At 38.0% G+C, this 26704-nt stretch overlaps 1 protein-coding gene across 2 annotated transcripts; it reads left to right on the top strand.

Annotated features, from left to right (window-relative positions):
* Nucleotides 1-568: 568 nt before the first annotated feature.
* Nucleotides 569-25621, top strand: LOC149416200 (uncharacterized). Of its 2 annotated transcripts, none has more exons than XM_089642079.1 (4): nt 569-863; nt 4388-4510; nt 8782-9130; nt 22576-25621. In XM_089642079.1, exons 1-4 carry the CDS (start codon nt 675-677, stop codon nt 23787-23789), a joined length of 1875 nt encoding a protein of 624 aa, XP_089498205.1. In that variant the 5' UTR covers nt 569-674; the 3' UTR covers nt 23790-25621. The 2 variants fall into 2 exon arrangements, with proteins under 2 accessions (XP_089498205.1, XP_089498206.1); XM_089642080.1 differs by lacking the exon at nt 22576-25621 and adding an exon at nt 19877-21386.
* The last annotated feature ends 1083 nt before the right edge of the window (nt 25622-26704 follow it).

Genomic DNA, 26704 nt, shown 5'->3' with positions numbered 1-26704 from the left:
TCTCGCCTCCGCCGAGAAACTTCCTGTTCTCACCCTTGGAGCGGCGCCGAGGATTTTCCTACCAGGACGCTCTGCCCTCTCAGGAGTCGCTGCCTGCCGACTCCGCCCTTCGGAGCCTTGGCCCAGGCTGAACTACTTCCGCCCTTCGGATCCAACCCAAGTTGCCGCTTGTGTGTGTCGGTGATAAGTGCGAACGTGGAGATCCGCGGCTCCAGATAAGAACTATAATTTACGACTCGTATTACGCCTAGATTAAGACTAACCCTTCTTAATACATTTTTGTTTTAAATAAATTTTTAAGAGTGTTTTGTAACTAAGTAACTTCTTTTTTTTTGTACTCGTTCCTCCTTATCTTTTACATGAATAATATTAATTATTAACTTCCCTTAAGTAGAGTTGTAACAACTTGTTCCTCCTTTTCTTTTACTTGAATAGTATTAATATTAAACTCCCCTTGAGTATAGTGATAACAATCTGTTTAAAAAATAGCCGGTTCCTCAGATTCCGGCGATCCAGTACCGCAAAGTCACCGGTACAAGAATTGCGACCATCCCTATTTGACGTTTGTCCAACAAATAATTTTATAAGGTGTGATTTAAAAAATTAGAATTCCGGTAATTTCGCGGGAATGTTTTTAGAAAAGTTTGTAATAATTTAGCCAGCTTTGTCGAATTATGCAATCTGTACGAAATAAAAGCCCTGAAGTGGTAAAGTTGAAGATGGAAACTGGAGGGAACAAGGTCAACAGGTCGATATGCAGAATTTGTTTGTCCAATTCGATGTATTTAATGTCAATATTTACACGACAGATTAGTGGGAAACCGACCATGTGTGACATGCTGACAAGTTTCTGCTCTTTTCAGGTAAAAAATAACGATTATAAAACGTTTTATATATTTTTTCATTAATTTCATTACCAGACGCGGTTTTTTTTAGCATTTGGGAAAACGGTGCGGAAGTTTTTTTAGGAGATTAATAAGTGAAATGGGTTTTGAAGAGACCTATGTTTTAAAAGGGAGGGAACACAGAGGCAGACAAATCGTCCCACAGCCGAGCTGTTAAACTCAAGAACGAGTTGTGGAAACGGTCCATTCTCATAATGTTGGACGAGCATTTGGCGTCTTTCCCGACACCGGTGCCGAAGTGATCAATGACGCTAGTTCCTCATAGCAACTTCCATTGACATACCGGTAGAACAAGGACAGCATACTTCCTTACGCCTGTGCTCTAAAGATTGCGATGCATTTTTAACGATAGGGAAATCTTTAAAACGGACCTCCTATTTTTGCTCAGCGTTAAGTGTTTTTGGGTCTCCAGACCAAATTCAACAGTAGGGCACATTTATGATTCATACAAGGTCTGTAGTTGTGTACTATTAAAGTATCGTACACTCATCTTCTGAGAGGCTATCTTGATTCTGACTTCAAATTAATATTTGTCCAAAGATGCGAACGTAGCAGTCCATATTAGTGTGCTAATACCAACCGCGATATATGGGACTGATTAGTGAGTTACGGCACACACTTTTTTTTTATTTAGAGAGTAGATGAAATCAGTTTCGTGGTGGTGAAAGGCCACCATTTGCAATAGAAATGACTACCTGAGTTTGGTGATCAGATCTGAATACTTATGTACGTCCCTGCCTTTGTTTTTCTCAACTCTAACTGATCTAATCTCTGTAAACATCCAAAGTGCGGTCTGTTTGATAGATTCCCTTTTCTTGACAAACGGATTGCAATCTTTACAGCACAGGCGTCGGGTGGGAATGCTGTACTTGTTCTACCGGTTATTTAATGGAAGATGCTCCAAGGAACTAGCATCATCGATCCCTTCGACACCGGTACAAACGCCCACCCATCATCATAATACACAGTTGACATTTGTCACATGAGAACGGGTCGTTTCTACATGCAATGCAATCCTTTATTCAATTAGTAATATCTTCTGATTTTTCATGGATCTGCACTAATAATAATAATAATATTTGGATGTCTTGTATAGCGCCATTTTTGTGCAAAATCACCTCAAGGGCGTTCAACAAATTTATAATACATTTCTACAGTGATCTATGTTATTACTAACTATTTATGGAGATAATATACAGTACCATACTTACCTGGTAGATCACTTGAGATTAACACTTAATTTACATTAACCAATTGTTTATTAGCGAAATTTAGAAACAGGATTTAGGACATAATTGGAAAATTGGATATAACTGGACTTTCTCTCAGGAATGGTATATTTAATTTAAGGGTATGACAGCTTAAAAAGGTAAGTTTTTAGTTTAGACCTGAATTCTGTTGGACTTGTTATGGATCTTAGTTCCGGAAGGAATTTATTCCAAGCCTTCGGCCCAGATACTCCGAAAGCCCGATCACCAAACTTAGTATTTGGCTTGCGATTAGGTTCTATCAGTCTGCCTACAGCTGATGATGTTGCTGATCTAAGAGTTGACTGCCTCAGACCAGTGTTTTCCGGGAGGCATAGTTCAGAGATGTAGGGTGGGTAGTATAAGTATTTATTTATTTATCATCTAGCTGACGTGTACCCGGCGTTGCAAGGGGTTATCCTTATGAGATAGATATATACCATAGAGGACTTTTTTGTAGGCCTTTTTAAGATATACAATTCCGTAGTACATTATTTTGATGTATCTCATAAGGTTTAGTCAGCGTTAGCTATGTAGTGCCCGAAAATATATTTTTATGACTTGATCACAAAACATGGACTTTTCTCTACTTTCTATAAATACAATATGCATGTATTATATATGCAAACCTTCCGGAAGAAATTCTCTAAAACAAAGTGAAAACCCTGTCGAAATTCTGTGGATAGTTTAGAAGAACTGAGCGCACAGACAGAGAGTCTTCGGTCACTCCGGTGAAATTATCTTGTAAACGCTTTTTGTCAAGCGAGCAAGCATTCTTTTGTGTTTTACGGAGCGTCGCTGTATTTCTGCTTACCGTACCTAGAATATTCTAAGAACGCTCGTTCGTTAGATGTAAACGCTTCCCAGAGAAGTCCTGCTGTGTAGAGCATATTTTGGCGTGCATGCCGTGCGCGGTCGCTGGCATAACAATTTTATCAAAATGTTATTTGCTCACTACCAAACATACATTTTTCATGTACATTTATGATTATCTATATAAATAAAAACGTAAATGTTCGTTTGTTCAAAATCCTAAATCTCCCAAAATTCTTCACGGATTGCTTTGAAATTTTGACACAATGTTGCATTCAAATACGCGTGTGTTTTTGTATACTTATATTATATAGACGTCACCAGTGACAGGTAAAAACATGCCTTTTTTTTAAAATAGCGCCATCTGTTGGACAGACATGTTTTTTTTTTAAAACAGTCCTTTTGTTGAACATAAAAGCAACATGCGCTATTGTTTCTCTACCTGCACAGACAGACCGAGCCACTGCAACGTTCGGTGGGGTATAGCTAGTTTATTATTTAAGTTCTTTTTTAACTCGACTATTTGGCATTTCATCTGTCTGTACATTTGTTTGTTTCCTGTTTCCGTGTTGGGTACAACCTTTTCAACTCGCCAGAGTTCGCATGATCGTGGTTCCTACCACGAGCTGTCAAATCAGAATTATTAATATTACAGTACCCAACGGCTATAAAGAAAGTTTGATAAAAGAATTTTTTCACTGTGACATTTTGTCATTGTGACATTTTGTCATTGTGACATTGTCATTGTGACATTGTCATTGTGACATTTTGTCATTGTGACATTGTCATTGTGACATTTTGTCATTGTGACATTTTGTCATTGTGACATTTTGTCATTGTGACATTTTGTCATTGTGACATTTTGTCATTGTGACATTTTGTCATTGTGACATTTTGTCATTGTGACATTTTGTCATTGTGACATTTTGTCATTGTGACATTTTGTCATTGTGACATTTAGTCATTGTGACATTTTGACATTGTGACCTTTTGTCATTGTGACATCTTGTCATTGTGACATCTTGTCATTGTGAAATTTTTGTCATTTTGTCACTGTGACATTTTTTTGACAATTTAATAATTCCTTATTTGAAATATGTTAAGGTTTATAATTTAGTAAGTAGGTAGATATTTACATAAATACTTATGAATATAATGATTTCAGAGGAAATTTTGGTTTTGATTTATCAAATAAGTGAAAATTATAATATTATCATAACCATTTTTCGAACGCTCGCTCAACTGTTCACAAAACTATCGGCTTATATTGATGTAGTCTTAAATTCTCTTAGAGTCTAAAAGAACCATTTATTTATAAACTCCTTCCACGACGAGTTGGAGACCTGTTTGTACGAACACAATATATACCTTTACTTGAAACTTCAGTAATATTCACAGTTTGTTTGTGTTTTGTGTTTGCAGTTGACTAAAGGAGATAACTGTGATGACCAGATCTGTGGAGAGTGTTCTCAAGAAACATTACGTGCGTACAACTTCAAGCTGAAATGTGAGAAGTCACATGAACTTCTCAAGAGACGGGCCAAGGTAGCTTTTATTCTTTACGTCTCTTTCTGTGGACTTATTTACATTCATCATTTACTCATTCTGCATCCAAACTTGATTCATCCTAGACCCGAGAGATCTTCCACGCTGTTGGAAATCAGCAGAGATAAGATAAGTAAGAATTAGTTAATGACGAATGTAAGTAAAACTTAATTCTTGGTGTTTGAAAGAAAGGGTATAACAAGACTGTACAATATAGTTGTGATGACTTTAGCGATGGGTGTTTCGTGACGCTGAATTGTTTTAACGCTTTTTCCGCTCCAACCGATAAGGAAGCTAGGATTCAAATTTTACTGGTTTGAATCTGCGCAGTGTTGCTTTGAGTTGAATCGAAAACACCGTACCGAGAAAACAACCGATGTGTCAATTCGATTTTTAGCCGGAGTTATAATTAGTTCAATCTTACACGAGTGCCTGTGAATTCCTCCACCATACAGGCGCTGCCAAAAGAACCATATCATCGAACATCACAACCAAATCTTCCGTAAGTCACATTTGCGATTACCTATCTTTTTGGTTCAGCGAACAGAGTGTTAAATTACATAGGCACATACCTGCCTAGATTATGACTATTATAATCTAACCCATATGTCGATAACCTATGCGATTATTGCACAATGGGTCATGAATCATTTTATTTTAGCCACGTAGTAAGCGTTCAAAGATGGTTTGAAAGTGAGATATGTAAATAAAAAAGAGAAAATGGTGAAAATATTTAATAAAACACGACTCGTTTGAAATGGAGCAAAAATCTCTCGACAAGTGCTTTAGTGGCATTTAAAGATACACTGTGAATTTTTTTCATGCTTATAACATATTAAATAATAGAACAAAACGTGTTTTTAATAATTTTTGGAGCTTACTTTGCGATATTTTACTATCGACGGAATTTTATATAATTTTAGTTTCGGCATTACAAATGTATAGATATTATGTTCAAAAATAACATATATTTATTGTGGAACTTAAAAACTTAAAGAGTTAACGAGAAACTTGTTATAAATCGGTAGAAATAAATTGGCTTAATTAGCTCAATATTTTCACACTGCTCAAAGAGTCGACTAAATTGAACGGGAGTTATTAGCTCAGAGGGTATGAGCGATGAAAATACTGCGCTGGCATGATATTATTTGCCCGATACGGCTTCCAGCAACGTATGATTGATAGTACGATTCTTGGCACCGGTACGCCGCCTCGTAACACGAGATAAATAATATGGTGGTTAGTAAGTGTAGCTGCATGTCCTAGTCCAGATGTGTACACATTGCCTCACGGCAAAACCAGGCTGGCCCAAAGACACATTAACCTTATTGACCCAAAATTGTATAATTCCTTGCCGAATTCCATCAACATGTGCAAAAACCAAAACTCTTATAAAATAAATGTTAAAAGCTAAATAAGAAAATATCTGGAAGTGAGTAACATTTTTCTGTAATTTGTACTAGGCCTATGATTGTTAGATAATAATAATAACTATTGTTAGACCCGCGATAATGTATGGCTCCGAATGCTGGACTATGTACAACTCCTACTCTAGGCAACTCGAATCAGCAGAAATGCGAATGCTTAGATGGACGGCAGGAGTATCATTAAAAGATAAAATTAAAAGCTCACTTATTCGTGGTAGCCTGGGTGTCACTGACATAAACAGTAAGCTAGAGGAACGACAGTTAAGATGGTATGGGCACATAAGACGGAGACCACCAGACCACACAGTGAAGCAGGCAATGTCTATAGAGCTTCAAAGACAGTCATCCAGAGGTAGACCAAAGAACTCCTGGATGACCCAATGCTCCAAAATCCTACAAAGAAACGGCCTAGATGAAAGCGACACTCAGAACCGAAGAAGCTATAACCTGAGAACGAGAAGAGCCGACCCCAACAGCCTACCTAGGCAATGAGTTGGGATAGTGCTAGGAAGAAGAAGAAGAAGAAGTACTAGGCCTATGATGCCTAAAATATGCCATTACCGTCAAAAATAAAATTTTATTTTTATTTTTTACTATTTTAACTTTAAGGACGGGTTGTTTCGGAGAATTTCAACAATTCACAAAATTTCAACGTTCATTTTCGAGAAAATTTAGGAAAGGCTCAGTTGGAGGTATGAATTGAGAAATTAGAGATGCAAGTGAAAAATTTTCTGTACTCAAAACACAACATTGAACCGAATTTTCGTCTTTCCTTGTAGTGATGACATAAGTCAAATTATTAATCACAAATAATAACCAAAATCACACACCAATCACTGATAAGGGTGGGCAAAAATGACATTTGATTTATTAATTGTGTAATATAAATATTTTTTGAAGCGGAGACAGTTTACACGTAGTTCCCGTGAGCACTTAGGCCACAGGCCCATTGTGCTCTCCCGTTTTACCTCATTCCTTTAACAACAACCCAGTCCCTTTAATAAAGTTCACCAGGGTTGTCATTGGGTATGTGGCTTCTGGTTCTACTGTATGTCTCCCCAGGTATCTGAGCCTAGTTCCCAACAGGGCAGGACATTGGCACCATAGGTGAATTGGAGTCTCTTCATCCTCTTCACATTTCCTACATCTATTGGTGTTTTCCACTCCCAATATCTGCATGTGTCTCCTGAGATGGCAGTGTCCCGTTAGTAGTCCTACCAGTTCCCTTTGCGAGTTTCTTGGTTCGTCTAGGGTCTGGTCCTTTTATGAGTACTTTGGATTGTCTCATTCCAGGTGCCCTCTCCCATTCTTTGCGGTGCTGGGATTTGACCCACCTATCAATATGTAATTTAGTGTGGCAAGCTGCTACTCCTATGGCCAGCTCCGAATCTACAAGTGGTGCTTTCGCTCCTTTCCTTGCTAGTTCATCAGCCCGCTCGTTGCCCTCAATACCTTTATGTCCTGGTACCCAGATTAGGGTTATTTTATTGATGGTAGCGAGTTCTGTAAGAACAGTCCTGCATTCCATTACCAGTCTGGAGTGGCATCGGTTACTTCCCAGTGCCATTAGGGCTGCCTGGCTATCGGAACATATGCTTGTGTTTTTATTGCTGTACCCAATACGTATATTCTCCTGTGCGCAGGCCAAGATGGCTTTCATCTCAGCTTGAAACACGGTACAGTGTGTTCCTAGAGGTATACTGAGTTCCCTCTTGGATCCCGGCAGACAGACTCCGGCCCCTGTTCCCTCCTCCATCATGGACCCATCTGTGAACCAGATTAGTTCCTGTTTGGAGGTAGGACCTAGAACCGTGTCACCGTGAGGTAGGTCACCCCAAACTGCGTGGCGTGTCCGAAGTCACCCTACTAAATAAGGATTTTATACAAATTTTGAAGTATGTTTACGAGAGATGAGAAGGCTGACAGAGGTATTGAAAGAAGGGTAAATGCAGGTAACTCCATTCATGGAGGACTGAACGCAGTTGGCGCTAACAAACAATTGTACAAAGAAGCGAAGCTAGCAGTCCACAATGGAGTGCTGGTACCTACCCTGATGTATGGAAGTGAGACATGGAACTGGCAGAGAAAGGATGAAAGTAGACTGAATGCTGTAGAAATGAGATCCCTGAGGCGTATGTGTGGTAAAACCATGTATGATCGTGTGAGAAATGTGGAGAAGCGTAATGAGTAAGATCAAGAAAGGGACGCTTTCAGATGGTTTGAGCATGTAGAGCAAATGAGCAAAGAAAGGAGTTTAAGGAGAATATATTATGCAAATGTGAATGGTAGCAGAAGTCGGGGACGCCCGAGGAAGACATGGCACGACCAAGTGAATCAGATACTTGAGTCGGGCCATGTCAAGAGTCAGAATAATAGAAGAGTATGTATGAATGTGAATGAGGCAAGGAGTGTGTACCAAGACTGAGTTGTTTGGCTTGTCTTACCGGGAGAGCGTCATAACTACTCGACCATTGAGACTTAGTTATTTATATTTGTGACCATTCAAACAGGTTGCTGCCAAAAATATGGAAAAAAAATTAGTAACTAGTTTTGACTGTTATTTTTTTGTCTTGTTCTGTTTCATGTTTCGTTTAGAATTTTTAGCATTATTTTCTTCTTGAATAACCAACTATTCATGTCAAATAATAAAAAATACATAATAATTCTGACCTTGACAGTGTTTTGTAAACCACACTTATAAAATTACACAATTTTAAAACCTCGATAAAAGTGAATTTTGAAGTAAATTGGCCACGAATTTACTTTATCGAATGCTTTACTGAAGTTTGTGTCATCGTGAATAATGTCAAACAAAGAAATTATGTTGTTTCTTTCTGATTTTAGGAAAACAAAACTGAGATCGAAAAGAAATTCACTCCTTTGGAAAAACAGAAATTTATTCCTTTCGAAGTTATCGATATGGAATTCATAGAACAGATTTCCGCGGTCGACGAAGCTGAAACCGAAGATACGAAAGAAGGCTTGCGGCACTTGGAGTTGGAATTATCTTTTCCGAATACAAAGACGGAATCTGTTGCGACGGAATCTGTTGGGATGGAATCTGTTGAGACGGAATCTGTTGCGACGGAATCTGTTGGGATGGAATCTGTTGAGACGGAATCTGTTGAGGTGGAATCTGCTGAATTGGAATCTGTTGGAATGGAATCTGTTGATGGGACGCCCGATATTAAAGGTATTTTTTTTATTTTAATTTTTTTCCCTTAACCTTTTCGTTTTTTCTGAAGTAAGTACCGCACAAAAGTCTGTACTGCTTGGAGACTATGGTGTCTCTAATAGGAAAATGTCGTGTGAGTGGAAGGGGAAGGAGATGGGGTTGGGAAGTACCTGGCTATTCAAATCTAGTAGAGGATATTAACCGCTCGGCTTGTTGCTCTGCTGCTGTCAAAATTTTTTTTTTTTCCTTCTCCCACTATATTATTATAATTTCTTTCTGTGTTGGCATTTGCAAATTTAACGAAAAATGAAAAAAAATTATTGAAAGGAATTTTATTGCGTTTATCTTTTCTTTCTTTTAAACCTTGCTATGAATTAAGAATGAATTCTCATTTAAAGATTTGAACGGTTAGTAAACAAATGTGTCTGTTTCCCTCTGCTGCGTCGCTGGTTCAATCCTCTTTTTTAAAATTTTTTTTTTTATGTGATACCTCACAAGAGCGTCCCTGCCTGTGCAGTGTACAGACGGGGGAACTATGTCACCACCCGGTTGGGCGGCGTTGTGAGGCGGAATAAGGTAGGGGCTGTAGGAAGGGATTTGTTAATGCGGACCTTGAAGAGGCTCGGATTATAGGAGGGAGGAAAAACAGATGCCGGTAGCTCGTTCCACATACGAGCCGACTTACACAAAAACGAGTCGTAAAAACGGCCCGTTCTCATGAAGCCAACTTCAACCGTGAACGGGTGTTCAGTTCGTGTCCGTCGAGTTTCGCGCACGTGCACCGGTGCATCAGGAATCAATGCTGCTAGCTCCTTGGAGCAGGCTCCATTGAAGTACCTGTAGAACAGACACAGCATGCCTACATTGCGTCTATGCATTAGAGAAGGCAATCGGTCTGTTGACGGATCGCTCTCCTTTGCACAGATTCAAGCAGGTTTATTAAATATTTTGGGGCACCAGCCCAGAGGTGGCTCCCAAATTCAATAGTTGGGCGGACTTGAGACTTGTACAGGGTCAGCAGCTGGTCACTGTTGAAGAATCTCCTAGCCCTGTACAAGACCTGATTTACTCGGGCTTCTATGGATCCCCGATACTTGAGCTGGTCTGATATAGTAATTCCAAGCATTTCAATGGAGTCTTTATTGGGGAGAGTGCTCCCATCAAATTGCACCAGACAGTCATTGATCTCCCTCTTTGCCGAAAAGTGCTCTAGTTAAGTGCTCCATTAATGCGCAAGTTCACACTATAATGACAGGAAGGACTTGTAAAAACCTCAAGGGCGCTGTGTTAGGTGTAAGGTTATTATCAGCAGCTTGGCTTCTGGCTTCTTGGTGCCTTAGCAAGTCGCCGCCCGAAGCGGACTGCTCCAATTGCGCCCGCATAAGACCGGCCCTGAATAACTATATATAATAATAATTCAACTAAGATTCAGGTCTGTAGTTCATTTTTAAGGTTATAAGCGTTCAAAAAGAAGAAGATAATTAATAATGATGTTTTGAAAGGGAAATATGTAAATACGAATGTTAGGCGTAAATATTTAGTAAAAAATCTCTCGACATTTGAGTTATTTACCACTTAATACAGGGTTTTCCAATAAGAGGTGTTATTTTGATATTCAATCGTAAAAGATCAATGGTTTTGTTGCTTGTGTGGCACGTAGCGCCGTCTTGTTGAAAGTAAACGTTGTCCAGATCAATACCATCTAATTCCGGCCATAAAAAATCATTAATCATCTCTCGATAGCGCAATCCATTCACCGTAACTGTTGCTCCAGCCTCATTTTCGAAAAAGTAAGGTCCAATGACTCCGCTCGACCATAAACCGCACCAAACAGTCACACGTTGAGGATAGAGAGGCTTTTCAACAATAACTCTTGGGTTTCCCGAGCCCCAGATGCGACAATTTTTCTTGTTGACGAAGCCACCGAGGTGGAAATGGGCCTCATCACTCAAGATGATTTGCATTTGATTCACTCAAGTGAATTTTAATAATTTCCATGCGTTGTTGAAGCAAGTATCGTTCCATTTTTATTAATGGCGTAGTTTCTACTTGTCAAATGTCAAAAAATTACAGCTTCAAAAGTAACATCTACCGAAATAGCGGGTTATTCAAAATAACACCTCTTATTTGAAAACCCTGTATATAGAAAATGGCTGTATTACTTCCGTAGGCGGTCACTCTCTGCAAGCCCTCGACGGCTTCTGAGTTGCCACGGGGATCTAGCGCGGTCGACGCCTTCGTTAGAGAGATATCTGTAGCACAAAATGCATGCAGCATTAGTCGAAATGACTGACATTAATCTTCCATGGTTAAGAACTTCGTCACATACAGATAATGTCGATAAAAACTAATACTATGTCAATGTTGATATAAATATTCATTTATTAAAGCATAGACTTGAGCAGTCAGGCCTTAGGCCCATATTGTTATCTTCCATTTATTTATTTATTTACGCCCTAATGGGCTTTTACAAAAGTAGTTAAACAAGTAATACAGTTGTGATACATAGTTTACAATAAATAATGATTTTTGATTAAATTAAGGTAAATTCAAATTAATAGTGTGGATTACGGAAAGCTTAATATGTATTAAGGAACATATAAATATTAAAAAAAAAAGTGTATACACTACAGAGTTGTGAATTCATACATCTCAGTAAAATGATTAAAAAGATTTCGTTTTATAACTAATACGGAATCTTTAAACATGTCTACAATATTTCCAAATGTATTGCCAAAATGATGTAGTCTATTTATAGGTGTATGAGTTTCATAGTTGGTTTTAAAATTTTCCCAGAAAAATGTAGCACTTTGCCTCGTATTTCTAGTCGGTACGTAAAATTTTATTTTGGCGAGAATTTCAGGGTTGTCAATGGAATTTTTAATAATTTTATTTAAAAGTACAAGGTCAGAGATGATCCGCCTATCTGGTAGCGTTATTAAGTTAAGTTGTTTCATCAAAAGAAATTTGTGCTGTACCCTTTCAATATTGTCAGAATGCGTTTTATGCAATGGGGACCAAATAGGCGAATTATACTCTACCTGGCTTCTTACTAAAGAAGTGTACAATGTTTTCAAACATTCAAGTGACTTGAAATCACACGCCGTTCTGCATATGAAACTAAGCATTTTTATAGCTCTCTTTGTTATATCATTTACATGCAGAGTGAATGTTAACTTTTCATCAAATATAACACCTAAGTCCCTGATCTGAGCGACTGATGTCAATAGTACATTATTTAAAGAGTATTCATAATTTCACCTCACATTCCTTTGAGATTGTTTCCAGGTCCCATGAGGGTTCCTGTTTTCCCTTGTATGAATCCCCTGGAGGATCCTGTAGCGGAAGTCGCTCTTTGTTCAGGTTCTCTGAAGGCTTCACAAGGGAAAGTCTATCGATGTGGCGTCAGCTCTACTTCACTCCACCTAGGTTCCCCGAAGGCCCCTATTTTTTCGTTTGAATGGTTAATTTTTGGTACCACAAGTATCAAGGGAATTAGAAGGTCCACCCAAGCAAAGCCCCGAGTGCTGAGGTAACGTCTAAATCAGAGGTTCCCAACCTTTTTTACCCCGTAGACCACTACCAAATTTTTTTTTTTCTGTAGACCCCCTGCCTGCCGAATATTGAATTTTCCTAAAACTATTAACGTCCCATGTGATAATCATTTATTTTTTTTAGTAAAAAGATTCCCTTCCCTTCCCCTCCCAACAACCGGGTGTCGGTATAGTTGGTCTGTCTTTACATTGTGCAGACAGGGCACCCTTGTGAGGTATTACACCAAATGAAAATGAAGCAGGATAAGCAACGGGAATTTCTTTCTGTAGCTGGCCCCACAGAACTGCCCCTTAAGTTCTTTGTCAGTGCTTATTCCAGTCATTTCCTCTTGTCACATGTTTTCCGATTCTTCAACGTTCCATTTCGATAGTCAAAATGTCCTTAAACTTAGTTTTGAAGTCTGTGTAAAGTACATTTAAATGTTGAATGTCATTATTACCCTGGAAGTTTTTCAAAAACAAGTTGGGGAACTAGGAAAATTCGCGGCTTCCAATGTGCAATGTTTTACTTGAATATATTAATAATTAACTCCTAAATGTTGACTTGAGGTAAATGGGGGTCCGCTCGTATGTACCCCCATTTCAATCTCGTGGACCCCTAAATTTTTTTCTCGCTGACATATACTCCCAGCAAGCCGATATCGACCCCTGGGGGTCCATATAGACCACTTTGGGAACCTCTGGTCTAAATACTCGACCCTGTATCTCGAAGGCACCGTTTGTGACGCTGTTCCCCACCGTCATTCAGGCTGAGCACGGTAACTTACACCTTGGCTTGGGATGGCTATTGCAGGCTGTGTTTCCACTCTTAGAGCGATGGGTTCGCCACACTCCCTACGCTAATCAATGTTTAGCGGTTATTGCTAGTCCTCCTGATAAACCTGTCTTCCCCAATCGTGATACTCTCAAAACAAGATTAACTCAATCTAACTTAACTCGTCGCAATTATTGTGATTTGTCACGTATTGTGATTTAACGTATTAATTATTATTGTCATCCTCTTTTTCGAAACGCGTCATTTAGCAAGTACTTACGATTTTCAATAACTTCAATTAAATTCATCCAAATGAATGGCGGCAGCGCTAATTTTATGTCATTAACAAAAGTTAATGACTATAACAATGAATACAACGTATCCTAAGATATTTTGCATGTCGCTCGCCAAACTGGGTACTCTAACCTACGTTCGTTTCGAAGCATTAGACACTCAACTCATGGTCTCTGTCAGTGTTGAGCAGGGGAAGCAGAGGAAAATCACTGATGCATTGGAGTGATCAAGTATCACGTGACCACGGCTCTCCATTCAATGCAGTACCGTGCGAAGTGTAGGAACTTGGTTAATCAGGCAATTACTAAATAATGACGAGTCTGTTCTCGAATAACTGGTGGAAAATAAATAAGATACAGTCAAACTTGCTTATAACGATCACGGTAATAGTGAGTTGACGGCTATAATGAGCAATTACAAAACTATATTTTAGTTTAGGCCAGAGGTTCCCAAAGTGGTCTATATCAGCGAAAAAAAAAATTGGGGGTCCACGAGATTGAAATGGGGGGGGACCTTCAACATTTAAATGTACTTCACACAGACTTCAAAACTAAGTTTTAGGACATTTTGACTGTGGAAGTGGAATGTTGAAGAATCAGATATCATATGACAAGAAGAACTGATCGGAATAAGCGCTAACAAAGAACTTAAGGGGCAGTTCTGTAGGGCCAGCTACAGAAAGAAATTCCCGTTGCTTATCCTGCTCCATTTTCATTTGGTGTAATACCTCACAAGGGAGCCCCTGTCTGCACAATGCAAAAACAGAGCAACTATACCGCCACCCGGTTGTTGGACAGGCAAGGGAAGGGAATCTTTTTACTAAGAAAATAAATAATTATCACATGGGACATTAATAGATTTAGGAAAATTCAATATTCGGCAGGCAGGGGGTCTACGGAAAAAAATATATTTGGCAAGTGGTCTACGGGGCAAAAAAGTTTGGGAACCTCTGGTTTAGGCTTATCTTTATATAATTGTTGACTGTTATAACGAGGTCGATTCACTGATATTTCGAGCAAATAATTTTGTCAAAACAATTTCGGAATACATGAATAGGTCGTTAGGTCTGAAAAAATAGTTATTCGAGAACTAGCTGATGTCAATGTTGCTCTGGAACTTACAAATGGTTTGGGCTAAAGTTTTGAAGTTGTGAGACTTTTTTAAGATCTAGTACATTATTTTGATGCATCTCATAAGGTTGAGCGGGGGTTAGCAATAGCCCGAAAATATTTTGTTTACGACTTGATTACAAATCGTCAACTTTTCTCTTCGCTCTTTTAATATATTGTACACCACAAGGGAGGAGTAGGACATGGTTCCAGGCCCTACCCACAAACAGAAACTTATCTGGTTCACAGATGGGTCCAAGATGGAGGAGGGAACAGGGACCGGGGTCTGTTTACAGGGTTCCAAGAGGGAACTTAGTATATATACCTCTAGGAACACATTAAACTGTATTTCAAGCTGAGATGGAGGTCATTTTAGCTTGTGCACAAGATAACATATGTATCGGGTACAGGAATAAGAACATAGGCACATGTTCTGAGAGCCAGGCAGCCCTAATGGTTTTCAAAAGTAACCGATGCGACTTCAGACTGGTGATGGAATGCAAAACCATTCTTGATGAACTTGCTACCATCAATAAAATAACCCTGTTCTGGGTACCAGGACATAAAGGAATTGAGGACAACGAGCGGGCTGATGGTCTAGCAAGGAAAGGTGCGAAAGCACCACTTGCGGGATACATGCTGGCCGTAGGAGTAGCCACTTGCCGCACCGAAATACATATTGAAAGGTGGGTTAAATCCCTGCACTGGGAGGAATGGGAAAGGGCACCCGGAATGAGGCAATCCAAAGTCCTCATAAACGGACCAGACTCAAGGTGAACCAGACAACTACTCGAAATGGACGGAAACTCGCTGAGGGAACTGGTAGGACTACTAACGGGACACTGCCATCTCAGGAGACACATGCAACTGTTGGGAGTGGAAAACACCAACAGATGCAGGAAATGTGAAGAGGATGAAGAGACTCCAATTCACCTTTCTTGCCAATGCTCCGCTCTGTTGGGAACAAGGCTCAGATACCTGGGAAGACACATTGTAGAACCAGAAGACATAGCAACATACCCAATAACAACCCTGCTGAACTTTATTAAAGGGACCGGATTACCGTTAAAGGAAAGAGGTAAAATGAGAGATAGCACAATGGGCCTATGGTCTAAGTGAACTATGGGAACTACATGTAAACCGTCTCCGCTCTATAAAAATAAAAATATATATAATGTGCATGTATTATATGTATATAGGGGTGGCCGTTGCCAGATGGTCCAGATAAAAAAACCGAACGTTTTTTTATCAAAGGGTCCCCCTTTGAATTTTTTTTGGGACAATTTGTCGAAATCATAAACCCCTTTGATTTTGGCCAGATCAAACCGAGAAAATTACTAAGGGTGAATAAAATGAAACGCTTATTATTATTAATAAACATTAAAACTTATATTTATTATTACTATTGGTAAGCAAAAAAACACTTTTTTTCATATTTGGCACTAGATGCTACTGCTTTTAATAATTGTTTATTGCCCGAAATTGTATCTTTAAATTCAGTGCAACTGACATTTCAATTGAAGAAAACACATAATTCGCTTTCTACGGTATTCACACCTAGTCGATTTTTTTCGTCAGTCCATACGTTACCCATTACACTAAAAACTCTTTCTACGAAGGCTTTGGAGACGGGAGTACCACCATTTTCAACAGATTTGGTGCTGATACGTCGTTGAAAAACCTGCACCACATATTAATGGATTTTCCTTCAAGTGAAAGAAAAATACTTTGAAGTCATAGACATATGAATATTAGTAGACCTGCCCTAAGTGATTAAAAGCGTATTATCCCCACTCCCCATACCGGTTCCATTGGAGCCGGCTGGGCTCGCGTATGGCCTCAAGTGAAATTTGAAAACGTGACGTCATCATTCTTGTGCGAACTATGGTCGAGGCATCATCGGTTCATTTTACGAAATAACACGGCAAAATGTTGACTTGTGATATGAAAACTTGTAAAAATAGATGTGAAAAAGAGAATAAACCCAATTGTCATATTACATTCCATAAGTAAGCATTATTTTACTTTGTTTTAAGCTTATTCACACCGTATTATATGGATCAGTTTTAGAAACATGTACTATCACATCACAATGTAACGATTCTCAAGTGTGCTCATCGTTGTTTACTGGGGTAAGTAAATTATGAAACATTTGTAAAAGTGTCTTAACTAAATACTCTGAAACTAACTACGACTCTGCAAACAGAAGAAATTTACTTTGCCGAATTTGTACTTCGCAAATTAGTTCATAACGTGGCGAGTAATTTGCGCTCCCATGTAAAAATGTCTATTCATTCAAAAGCAGATTTTACTTTTAAGAAGTAAATGGTGATATTATAATGCGAGATGCCTATTTACTGTCAGATTGATTTATTGACGAATCACAGTCAGCTTCACTCCCTTCGTTCTTCAACAGTTGATTTTACCCCTCGCCATTATCTTCTCGTCTATTAATTCCTATGTCTGTGTTTGAAGTGTAGCCAGTTCCTCTTACATTTTTAGGAGAAGTTTGCTGCTTCCATGGGGACCATATTTCAATTAAGTTCATCAAGTGTAGGTAATCTTCCGCGTTAAATATCCAAGCAACTGAAAGTTTTGTAGGTATACTTTTCAAAATGGTACCACTTTTCAAAATGGTACCACTTTCCAATATATTCCAGTGCTCTTTGGTAAACCCTAAGCGTGTTTTCTCGTGAGTTCTATAGACATTCTATTGTCCGGTTTTCTAACATTTTCTAGACCAGACAGCCTTTCAAAAAACCGTACTGTCCGGTCCAAAACCGGACATCTGGCAACCCTAATTATTTATATAAACCTTCCGGGAAAAATTCTCTAAATGATAGTGAAAACCCTATCAAAATCCGTTGCGTAGTTTAGATGAACTAATCACACAAACAGACGGACTCTGAGAGCAACTTTATTTTATACTTTTTAGAGATTATTACCGAAGTAAGTAGTGACAAACAAAAGGGCGGGAATTTCCTATCCCGTTAGAGACGGATTCATATTTCAGCTTTGTGAACCATTGCTATCCATCGAGCTCAATGTAAAATTGTTATGAAATCTGTAAAAGTCATGTGAAATTTGAGCTTCGCAAATTTGTTCCCTTTTTATATCTTCTTTTGTACTACAACTCATTGTTAATTTTGTTTTAAAAACCAATAAATATGTTTATGGAGGTACCTAGTTACATATTTATTTATTTATTTACGCCCTAATGGGCTTTTACAAAAGTAGTTAACAATTAATACAGTTGTGTTACATAGTTTACAATTAATTATGATTTTTGATTAAATTAAGGTAAATTTAAATTAATAGTGTGGATTACGGAAAGCTAAATATGTATTAAGGAACATATACATATAAAAACAAAAGTGTATTCACTACAGAGTTGTGAATTCATACATCTCAGTAAAATGATTAAAAAGATTTCGTTTTATAACTAATACGGAATCTTTAAACATGTCTACAATATTTCCAAATGTATTGCCAAAATGATGTAGTATATTTATAGGTGTATGAGCTTCATAGTTGGTTTTAAAATTGTCACAGAAAAATGTAGCACTTTGCCTCGTATTTCTAGTCGGTATGTAAAATTTTATTTTGGCGAGAATTTCAGGGTTGTCAATGGAATTATTAATCATTTTATTTAAAAGTACACGGTCAGAGATGATCCGCCTATCTGATAGCGTTATTAAGTTAAGTTGTTTCATCAAAAGAACATAGTTAATATTTTGAATTGGAATATTCAGTTTAAAGTTAATAAATCTTAGAAATTTGTGCTGTACCCTTTCAATATTGTCAGAATGCGTTGTATACAATGGGGACCAAATAGGCGAATTATACTCTACCTGTGTATTGTGTTACTATATACTGTGTTGATTATTTTGAAGAGGAAATTGAGAAGCATGAAAGCGAAATCTTTAAAACAATCATTGATAATAAATTTGAGAAGTGTATTTTTCTAATTTATTTTTTTAATAGATAATAAATACCTTGTATTTTGAAAATATACTGCGCATTTGCGAATATATTGATAGTAGAGGCATTCAGATACATACATTCGACTTAAAAACCGATTTGGATGATGATTAACGGCTATAAAGAGCAAATTTAGTCAGTCCCGTCGTGATCATTATAACCTAGATTGACTGTATATAAATCACAAAATCTTCATCCAAGACCATTAGAATGGGTTCAAGATTCTAAACGAGACAACAACTCGAGAAGATTTACTTTAACCTTTCCTTATCTGTGGTGTGTATTTACTACACATTGCTTCTAATAACTTTAGTAACTCTATAACTATAATAAATTCTGAGTTCAGATTTTGGGTGTTCCTCCGTTATACATTTATGCAGTGAATTAAAAAATAAAATTTTACATAGTTTTCAAATTCAATTAAAAATCAGAGTGTTTTGTTAAAAATCGGAAACAAATACACCAATATAATCAACCGTGTGATAATGCTACGCGAAGAGTGTGCGAGGAAATGACACGCTATTGATGTTCCGCTTTAGTTCGCTACGCAGGAACATGAGAAATCCACACGTCCGCAGTTGTATTTTGATTTAGACCATCGATACGTACGACCGCATAGCTGTGTGAGTGCTAGCACTGCTAGCCGCCAGCCAGTTGGTCGCGGACCGTCGTTAGATGTGGACTCCTTGCACGTTTTTTCAGCATCTGCCGATGGTTTATTTATGTTTTCAGCAATTAAATTACAATTATTATCACTTTTGATATAAATTTTAATAAACATAAGCGATTAACTATGAATATTCATATTTTTCCGATAAAATCGCTTATTTTGAGATGTGTACTGACTAAACGGCACCGGAACACGTGGATTTTTTAGCACAGTAAGGGAAAGGTTAAATGGTTACAATATAAGCAAGAGATATTTCCTCGTTGACGAATCATGCAAAAAGCGGTACTTCCTCACAAACTATTGAACCCTTTAATTGAATCCCATCATAGAAAATTTTAACTTATTTCTTCGATATACCACAATTAGATTTGGTATTTGTAGCCACTTTTATTTTTTTTTCAGGTCCCCAAAACAAAGAGTCTGAAAAAAATCCTTCTCCAAAAAAATATAAGAAAAATAAGGACGAACAAAAAGATCTTAACTTAACCACAAGTTCACACAAGCGTGCTCGCAATCAACAGAACAAATTGCACTGCTCAATGTGCAGTTACACATGCAGGTTCGAATCAAGGTTGAAATGTCACATGGTTCGTCACACAGGAATGAAACCGTTTACGTGTGATTCGTGCAACTTTTCTAGTGCACGGAATCATGACTTGAAAGAGCACCAACTGACGCATTCTAGAGAAAAACCTTTCGAGTGTAAGACGTGCGGTGCCTTTTTTCGTCACAAAAGAAATTTGCGAGCTCATAAAAGGATTCACAGTGGGGTAAAACCGTTTGCATGTGATAAATGCAACTACACTTCCACGCAGAGGAGTTCATTAACGAGTCACATGATGAGCCATAATGTAACCGACGTAGGAGGTCCGAAACCATTTCTATGTGATAAATGCAGTTATTCAAGCTTCAATCTGCGATATTTTAAAAGGCATGCGTTGACCCACTTGCCTAAACACTTTTTGTGTGCCCTGTGCGGTAAATCTTTTACCACCAAAGCCTCATTGACAGTTCATATCCGTGTTCACACTGGGGAAAAACCGCATTCGTGCTCCACCTGTAGTTTCTCGACTAATAACAGAGAATATTTAAAAATTCATACGAGGATTCACTCTGGGGAAAAACCATTTGCATGTGATGTATGTAGCCGCTCATTTTCTAATGGGAAATATTTAAAAATGCACAAATTGACTCACTCGGGAGAAAAGGCCTTTTCGTGTGATAAATGCAGTAGGTCCTTTGCTCTGAAAAGCAATTTAAAAGCTCACACGCTAACTCATACCAGAGAGAGGCCATTTTCTTGTGATTAGTGCAAACTTATTGAGTTATTTTGCTGCTCGTGCTTGTATTCCTTCTGTGCTGCAATCTCTAGCCCGATATTTGGAAGGGTTTTGTTTGTAATTACGGAGAGCCAAAGGAGAGAAGTTAATTTCAGAGAATTTGTTATGGCATTAAGCTGAACATCGACTATGGAAGTGTGGGCGTTTACAGCTAATAATGGAACACAGTACTCAGCTGATGTGAAGACATAGTGTGCCGTGTCCTTACAGTCGGGGCGATTGGTATAATTTCATAGTACCTTCGTTTTTCAGTTCTTTAATTCGGGAAAGTAACCGTTTTTGCGTCCTCTTCCCAGCTAGTTCTAGCTAGCTTTTTGACTTGTTTTGGTTTTTGCCCACTGTTTCCATTACAAAAATTTACCATGAAATTCCCGATATATTGGAGTCAAATTAGTTAAAAGCCTGAATTAGTACAAATTCGAACATTCTGGAAAGAAACCGTTTTATTGTAAAGTGTGTAACTTTCACGCACTCGTGATTGGTAAAACTGCACTGATATCCCAAATGCTTTCGAACGTCAAAGATAAATAACATTTCTTTTTAAATCTTTAATATATATTCATACTTACAATAATCACGTTAATGTTTTGTGAACATCGGTTTTCGTAATTTTCTTTCGAAATTATTATCTACCTTATTTATTCAATACAATACAAATTTACATTCAATGAAAATTCTTATTTCGAATTGTTTTAATGCCTATACCCTCTAGCAATCTCTCCTTATTGGGTGAACGAAAACGGGCATTCTTACCAGTCGCAGAAATGAAATAATGTGGAAATATTTGTGTATGAACTAATCTCTTCACAAAATACGTATTTCAATATCGATATAAGTTTATTTTTGCTGGTGTTTTTATTTTTATTTTAGTGGACTTACACACTGCCACAGAAGTGTTTTTGTTGAAAAGTAAGAAGTGATAATGGAAATCTCAATATTATATATTCGTATACTATTCCTTCCTGCCTATTTATGGCACATGTCACGGTAACGAAACTCTTCTGCTGCGATTTATTTTTGGAGTTTTATGCCGTGTTGCGCTGCCTCCTTCTTTAACCAATGTTTCGGACAGCATTATAGTTGCCATCATCAGGGCAGATGTGTAAAGGAGGTAGCACAACGCGGCAGAATGCCCCAAAAATAAATCACTATAGTTCTTTGAGCCGTAAATATACTAAAGAAAATGTTCATATATAAGTATTCCTCTCCAATACATTTAATGCATTGCATAAAATAATTAGGTGCAATATTGTATAAGTATTTAGCGAACGCAACAGAAAAAATGTTTTATCAAAAAATCTGGATTAAATTTGTCAATTTACATGTTCGTGCGTGCGTGTGAGCGAGAGGGGTGTGCGGTTTCGCTCGCCGCGCTGCGACGTGCTGTCGGTCTGCCGGTAGTAAAGGATGTATCATGCATTTTATGCATGGCCGATCTTTTTTCCTTGTTTTGAGCACTTGTGCACAAGTGAAGACATTCAGAATTGAAGCGTTGCTTGAAATGGCTTTAGCCGGTTTGGTGACCAGATCTGAATAGCCAGGTACTACCTCATCTTCCTCTGCCTCATCTCCTTCCTCTCCTCACTACCTTCAAGCTCACAACATATCCCAATAAACGGGGATGCTATTGTATCACCGGCTCCATACGGATGGGAGCAGTTCGGACTTTTGTGCGGCATTCACATAAAAAAGCTGGAACGATACTTCTCTTTTTAAAGTAATATTAACCAAGTTCGAATATAGCTTTTTATATATTTTCAGGTTTCCACAATAAAGACGTAGGAAGAACACAGCTACCGTCAGAAATCGAGGAAAATCGTAAAAAAATTATAAACTTTAACATGAGTTTTCACACATATGCTAAATCTGAACCAATTCTGTTGCATTGCTCAATATGCAGTTTCACGTGTGGGTTCGAATCGAGACTAAAAAATCACATGATTTTGCATTCTGGGAGAAATTCGTATTCTAGCGGGCCTAAACCAAGATTGAAAAATCGCAAAATTCAGCTTACCGAGAAGAAACGGTTTACGTGTGAGTCGTGCAGTTTTTCATGTGCACGTAAGGATGATTTGAAAGAGCACAATTATAAACACACGGGAGAGAACACCTTTCAGTGTAAAACGTGTGGTGTGTTTTTTCGTTACAGAAGAGGTTTAAGAGCTCACATGAGGATTCACAGTGGGGAGAGACCGTACGCGTGTGATAAATGCAGTTACACATCCGCGCAAAGGGGATCTTTGACAATGCACATGCGCCGGCATAGCGTAAAGGATAAAACCGTCGTCTCACTGAAATCATATCAGTGTGATAAGTGCAGTTATTCAAGTGGTAATTCACATTATTTACACACTCACATGTTATCGCACGATGGAATTAAGTTATTTGCGTGCGATAAATGCTCATATTTATCCACTTCCGAAAATAATTTGACTACTCACTTACTAAGAAGACACTCAAGTAAAAAAGAATTTTTATGTGATCTCTGTGGTAAATCGTTTACAGCGAAAACTTCTTTAGAAGTTCACATTCGTATTCACACTGGAGAAAAACCGCATTCGTGCTGCTACTGCAGCTTCTCGACTAATAATAAAGAATATTTAAAAATTCATAAGAGGATTCATTCTGGAGAAAAACCGTTCGCATGTGATAGGTGCAGCCGTTCGTTTACAAATGGAAAATCTTTAAAAATGCACAAATTGACTCACTCTGGAGAAAGGGCATTTTCATGTGATAAATGCAGCAGGTCCTTTGCCCTGAAAAGCAATTTAAAAGCTCACATGTTTACACACACAGGAGAGCGACCATTTGCTTGTGATAAGTGCAGTTATTCCACTTCACACAAGTCCAATTTGAACTACCATCTTCTCGGTCATTCTGGAAAGAAACCGTTTTCGTGTGAAGTGTGCAATTTTTCGTGCACTCGTAATAGCGCCCTGAAATTTCACATACTTTCTCATTTCGAAAATAAATAATAAAAAATGAAGAAGATCTACTCTCGACTTCAAAATCTATTAGCTAAATAATGTACTCACTTGGAGATAGCCAACAATAATTCTGTTAGAGGACGCGTCACCTTACCGAAACTAGTATTACACAATACACAAGGAATTGTACTTACCGCAGACTTTATCTTGCACTTTAGCCGGGCCCCTCCCGCAATTGCATGGTTGACTAGCTAACCATCACGCTGTTTCCCCGTAGGGTTAGGCAAAGAGGACGGAACGCCAAAAGACTCTGCCTGGGACACATTCCTTGCTTCATTAAAATTCATTCATCGTCTCGTACATATTCTTCTGTTATTCCGATTATTGATTCGTATGGTTGACTTGCATCATAAAATCTGTTTGTTAGAGATCACAGACAATGCGTAAAATTGATTATTTCCCGGCGGATGTCACTTGAGATAACCATTTGAACTACACGGCGACTTCATCGAACTGAGCAAGGTGACAAAACACTTCCAAGTACTCCATCGAGAACCAATGGCGTAGGGCGGCCATCACGAAACACAGTGACCCAGACGTCAACGATTCCGACGCGTAGAAAAATGACGTATCGGTGTTTGCAGTGTATTTACCGACTCAAAATAATGGACTGAATTACAACAAATGATGTGACACCTTTTATCAAAGAAAATGACGAGATGTGCTATGCGCAGTTCGTACTGAGTGGAATTGTTTTGCCGAGTGTCGCCGGTTTTGTTCACCAATACTACTGAACACCTTCGCTTACGCTAAGGTATCCGCACTAATACATAGAACAGATTTCTGTGCGTACACGTCCCGATACCGTTCAAAGTACCCTAATTAGTCAGTACTCCGGCTACGGTCCGGCGGCCAACATAGCATATCTCGTTCTTCTAATATCTTTGCCTTTTATAGTGTAAAATCGTTGTCCCTTCTACCGCAGCTGGTAAAATTGTCTTCCGCAAAAATCTGATCTCGTCATCTATCTACCTTCGATATTTCCTCAACTTCACCGATATCGACTCGGTGGTCGCCGACCCATAGAATTCTATATATCAGCGTATAGGGGTTATTGGATTCGGTGCGTCATCAAAAGTGTGACAGTGCAGGGCGTGTCTCATATCCAGTTTGCTGAACTCGACTGGTTTTATACACGACAAATCATATAATGTAATTAAAAGTTTTTTAAATACAAAACTTTTACCCAATGATTCATAATGTTTGTCTTTATGAATTCCACTTCAGAGTCATCTTCTATAATCTACAAACTTATTAAAAGCCATAGTCTAAACATGTGTGCTAGAAATGTATCCATTTACGACAACCTCTATGGTGACTACATCTATGCGTTCATTTATAAAACTATCTGACTTGTAACCGGCGTTGCTAAGGGTTGTCCTTGGGGATAGACAAATACCACATAGATAAAAAAATTCTGAAGGCTTGATTACAAAACACCGACTTTTCTATAACTTCTATAAATATAACAAGAATTTTAAATATATACAAACCTTTCAGAAGAAATTCTCTAAATGATAGTAAAACCCCTATCAAAATCCGTTGCACAGTTTAGAAGAACTAAGCGTACAAACATAGAGACGCAGATAGCGAATTTATTCTATACTATTTAGATAATTGGTAAGTATGTTTTCATATGAAATTTAATGTAATCTTTTGATTGCAAATTTAGATTTACATCTCCCAAGTGTTTTCCCAATTATTAATTGTATCAATATATGATGATAGCTCTGTAATAAATTGAGTCAAACTGAAATTAGGAGGTCCATAAATAGCCATTATGCTGACTAATGTTTTGTACTGTTATATTTTAAAAATAAAGTGATTTGAATGGTTTTCCAGTAAATCAAAAATTGTTTTCTATGCGTACAACATAATGCCTCTTGTCTTGTCTGTTCTGCTGTAATAATAATCATTAAATCCGCGTAAAATTACACACACAAGAATTTTCAGTCAGAATAGATTTTTTACATAACATTAGAATATTTCGAAACCTTTTTTCAAATATTTTAAATTTAATTGAACGCAAATAAGACTATCAGACGCAATTTGTGTATGGTTTTTGCTTTTTGATCATTAAAAATATGATATTACTTTTTACTCCTACACCAAACTCAAGAGCTAGTTCTCTTCATTGGCGTAGAAATACTTAAAAAACATATCTTTCACTATTTGTTCTTATGCCATTTATTATGTACAATGGTGGCTACATTTATTCCTGTTAAACATAATATCAACAAATACTTAATTACTAATTAAAGCTACAAATTAAACATTGCACTATAATCAATCAAACCTCAAATCATACCGTTTAAAGTGAAATTAATTGCTTTTTGATTCAATATTATTCGATGTTTTCTGGGTAACCGAAAGAATCAGAAAAGAGCTTGATAAAATAATAGGTTTGGTTAGTACGTTATTTTATTACTTTTCTTCAATGTTCTGCTTTGTCACGGAACCCTCATCTTGATGAGTCAGTGCGTGTTTCACAAGACTATTTTTTAGTTTGAATGCTTGACTACAATACAAACAACTAAATGGCTTCTCTTCAGAGTGACTTCTTATATGCGCCTTAAGGTTTTGCTTCAAGCTGCTTTTATAGTCACATTGCGGGCAAGCAAAGGGCCGTTCCCCCGAGTGTCTGCGCGAATGAAGGGTCAGGGAAGACTTGAGTCGACTGGTGTAACTGCACTCATTACATGCGAATGGTTTCTCACCTGTATGAGATCGAATGTGATGTTGTAAATTCTGTTTAGTACTGGAGCAATAACTGCAGTGTGGACATGAGAACGGTTTGACTCCGCTATGTTTTCTCGTATGCACCTTCATGACTGCTTTAGTCCAACAAGAATACGCACACTCCGTGCATTTGAATGGGTGTGTCTCGGTGTGCCTTCGCAAGT

The sequence above is a fragment of the Hesperophylax consimilis genome, chromosome 17, assembly GCF_061612785.1.
Source record: "Hesperophylax consimilis isolate HC1 chromosome 17, BYU_Hcon_1.0, whole genome shotgun sequence".
Taxonomy (NCBI): domain Eukaryota; kingdom Metazoa; phylum Arthropoda; class Insecta; order Trichoptera; family Limnephilidae; genus Hesperophylax; species Hesperophylax consimilis.
The sequence above is the reverse complement of the archived record's forward strand: the minus strand, read 5'-3'. Positions and strand labels throughout refer to the sequence as shown.

Excerpts from the sequence above, each read along its gene's own strand:
- LOC149416200 (XM_089642079.1), top strand. The coding sequence starts at position 675 with ATGCAATCTGTACGAAATAAAAGCCCTGAAGTGGTAAAGTTGAAGATG. Across the intron at positions 864-4,387 it reads CAAGTTTCTGCTCTTTTCAG|TTGACTAAAGGAGATAACTG; the intron begins GTAAAAAATAAC and ends TTGTGTTTGCAG. Across the intron at positions 9,131-22,575 it reads TGGGACGCCCGATATTAAAG|GTTTCCACAATAAAGACGTA; the intron begins GTATTTTTTTTA and ends ATATATTTTCAG.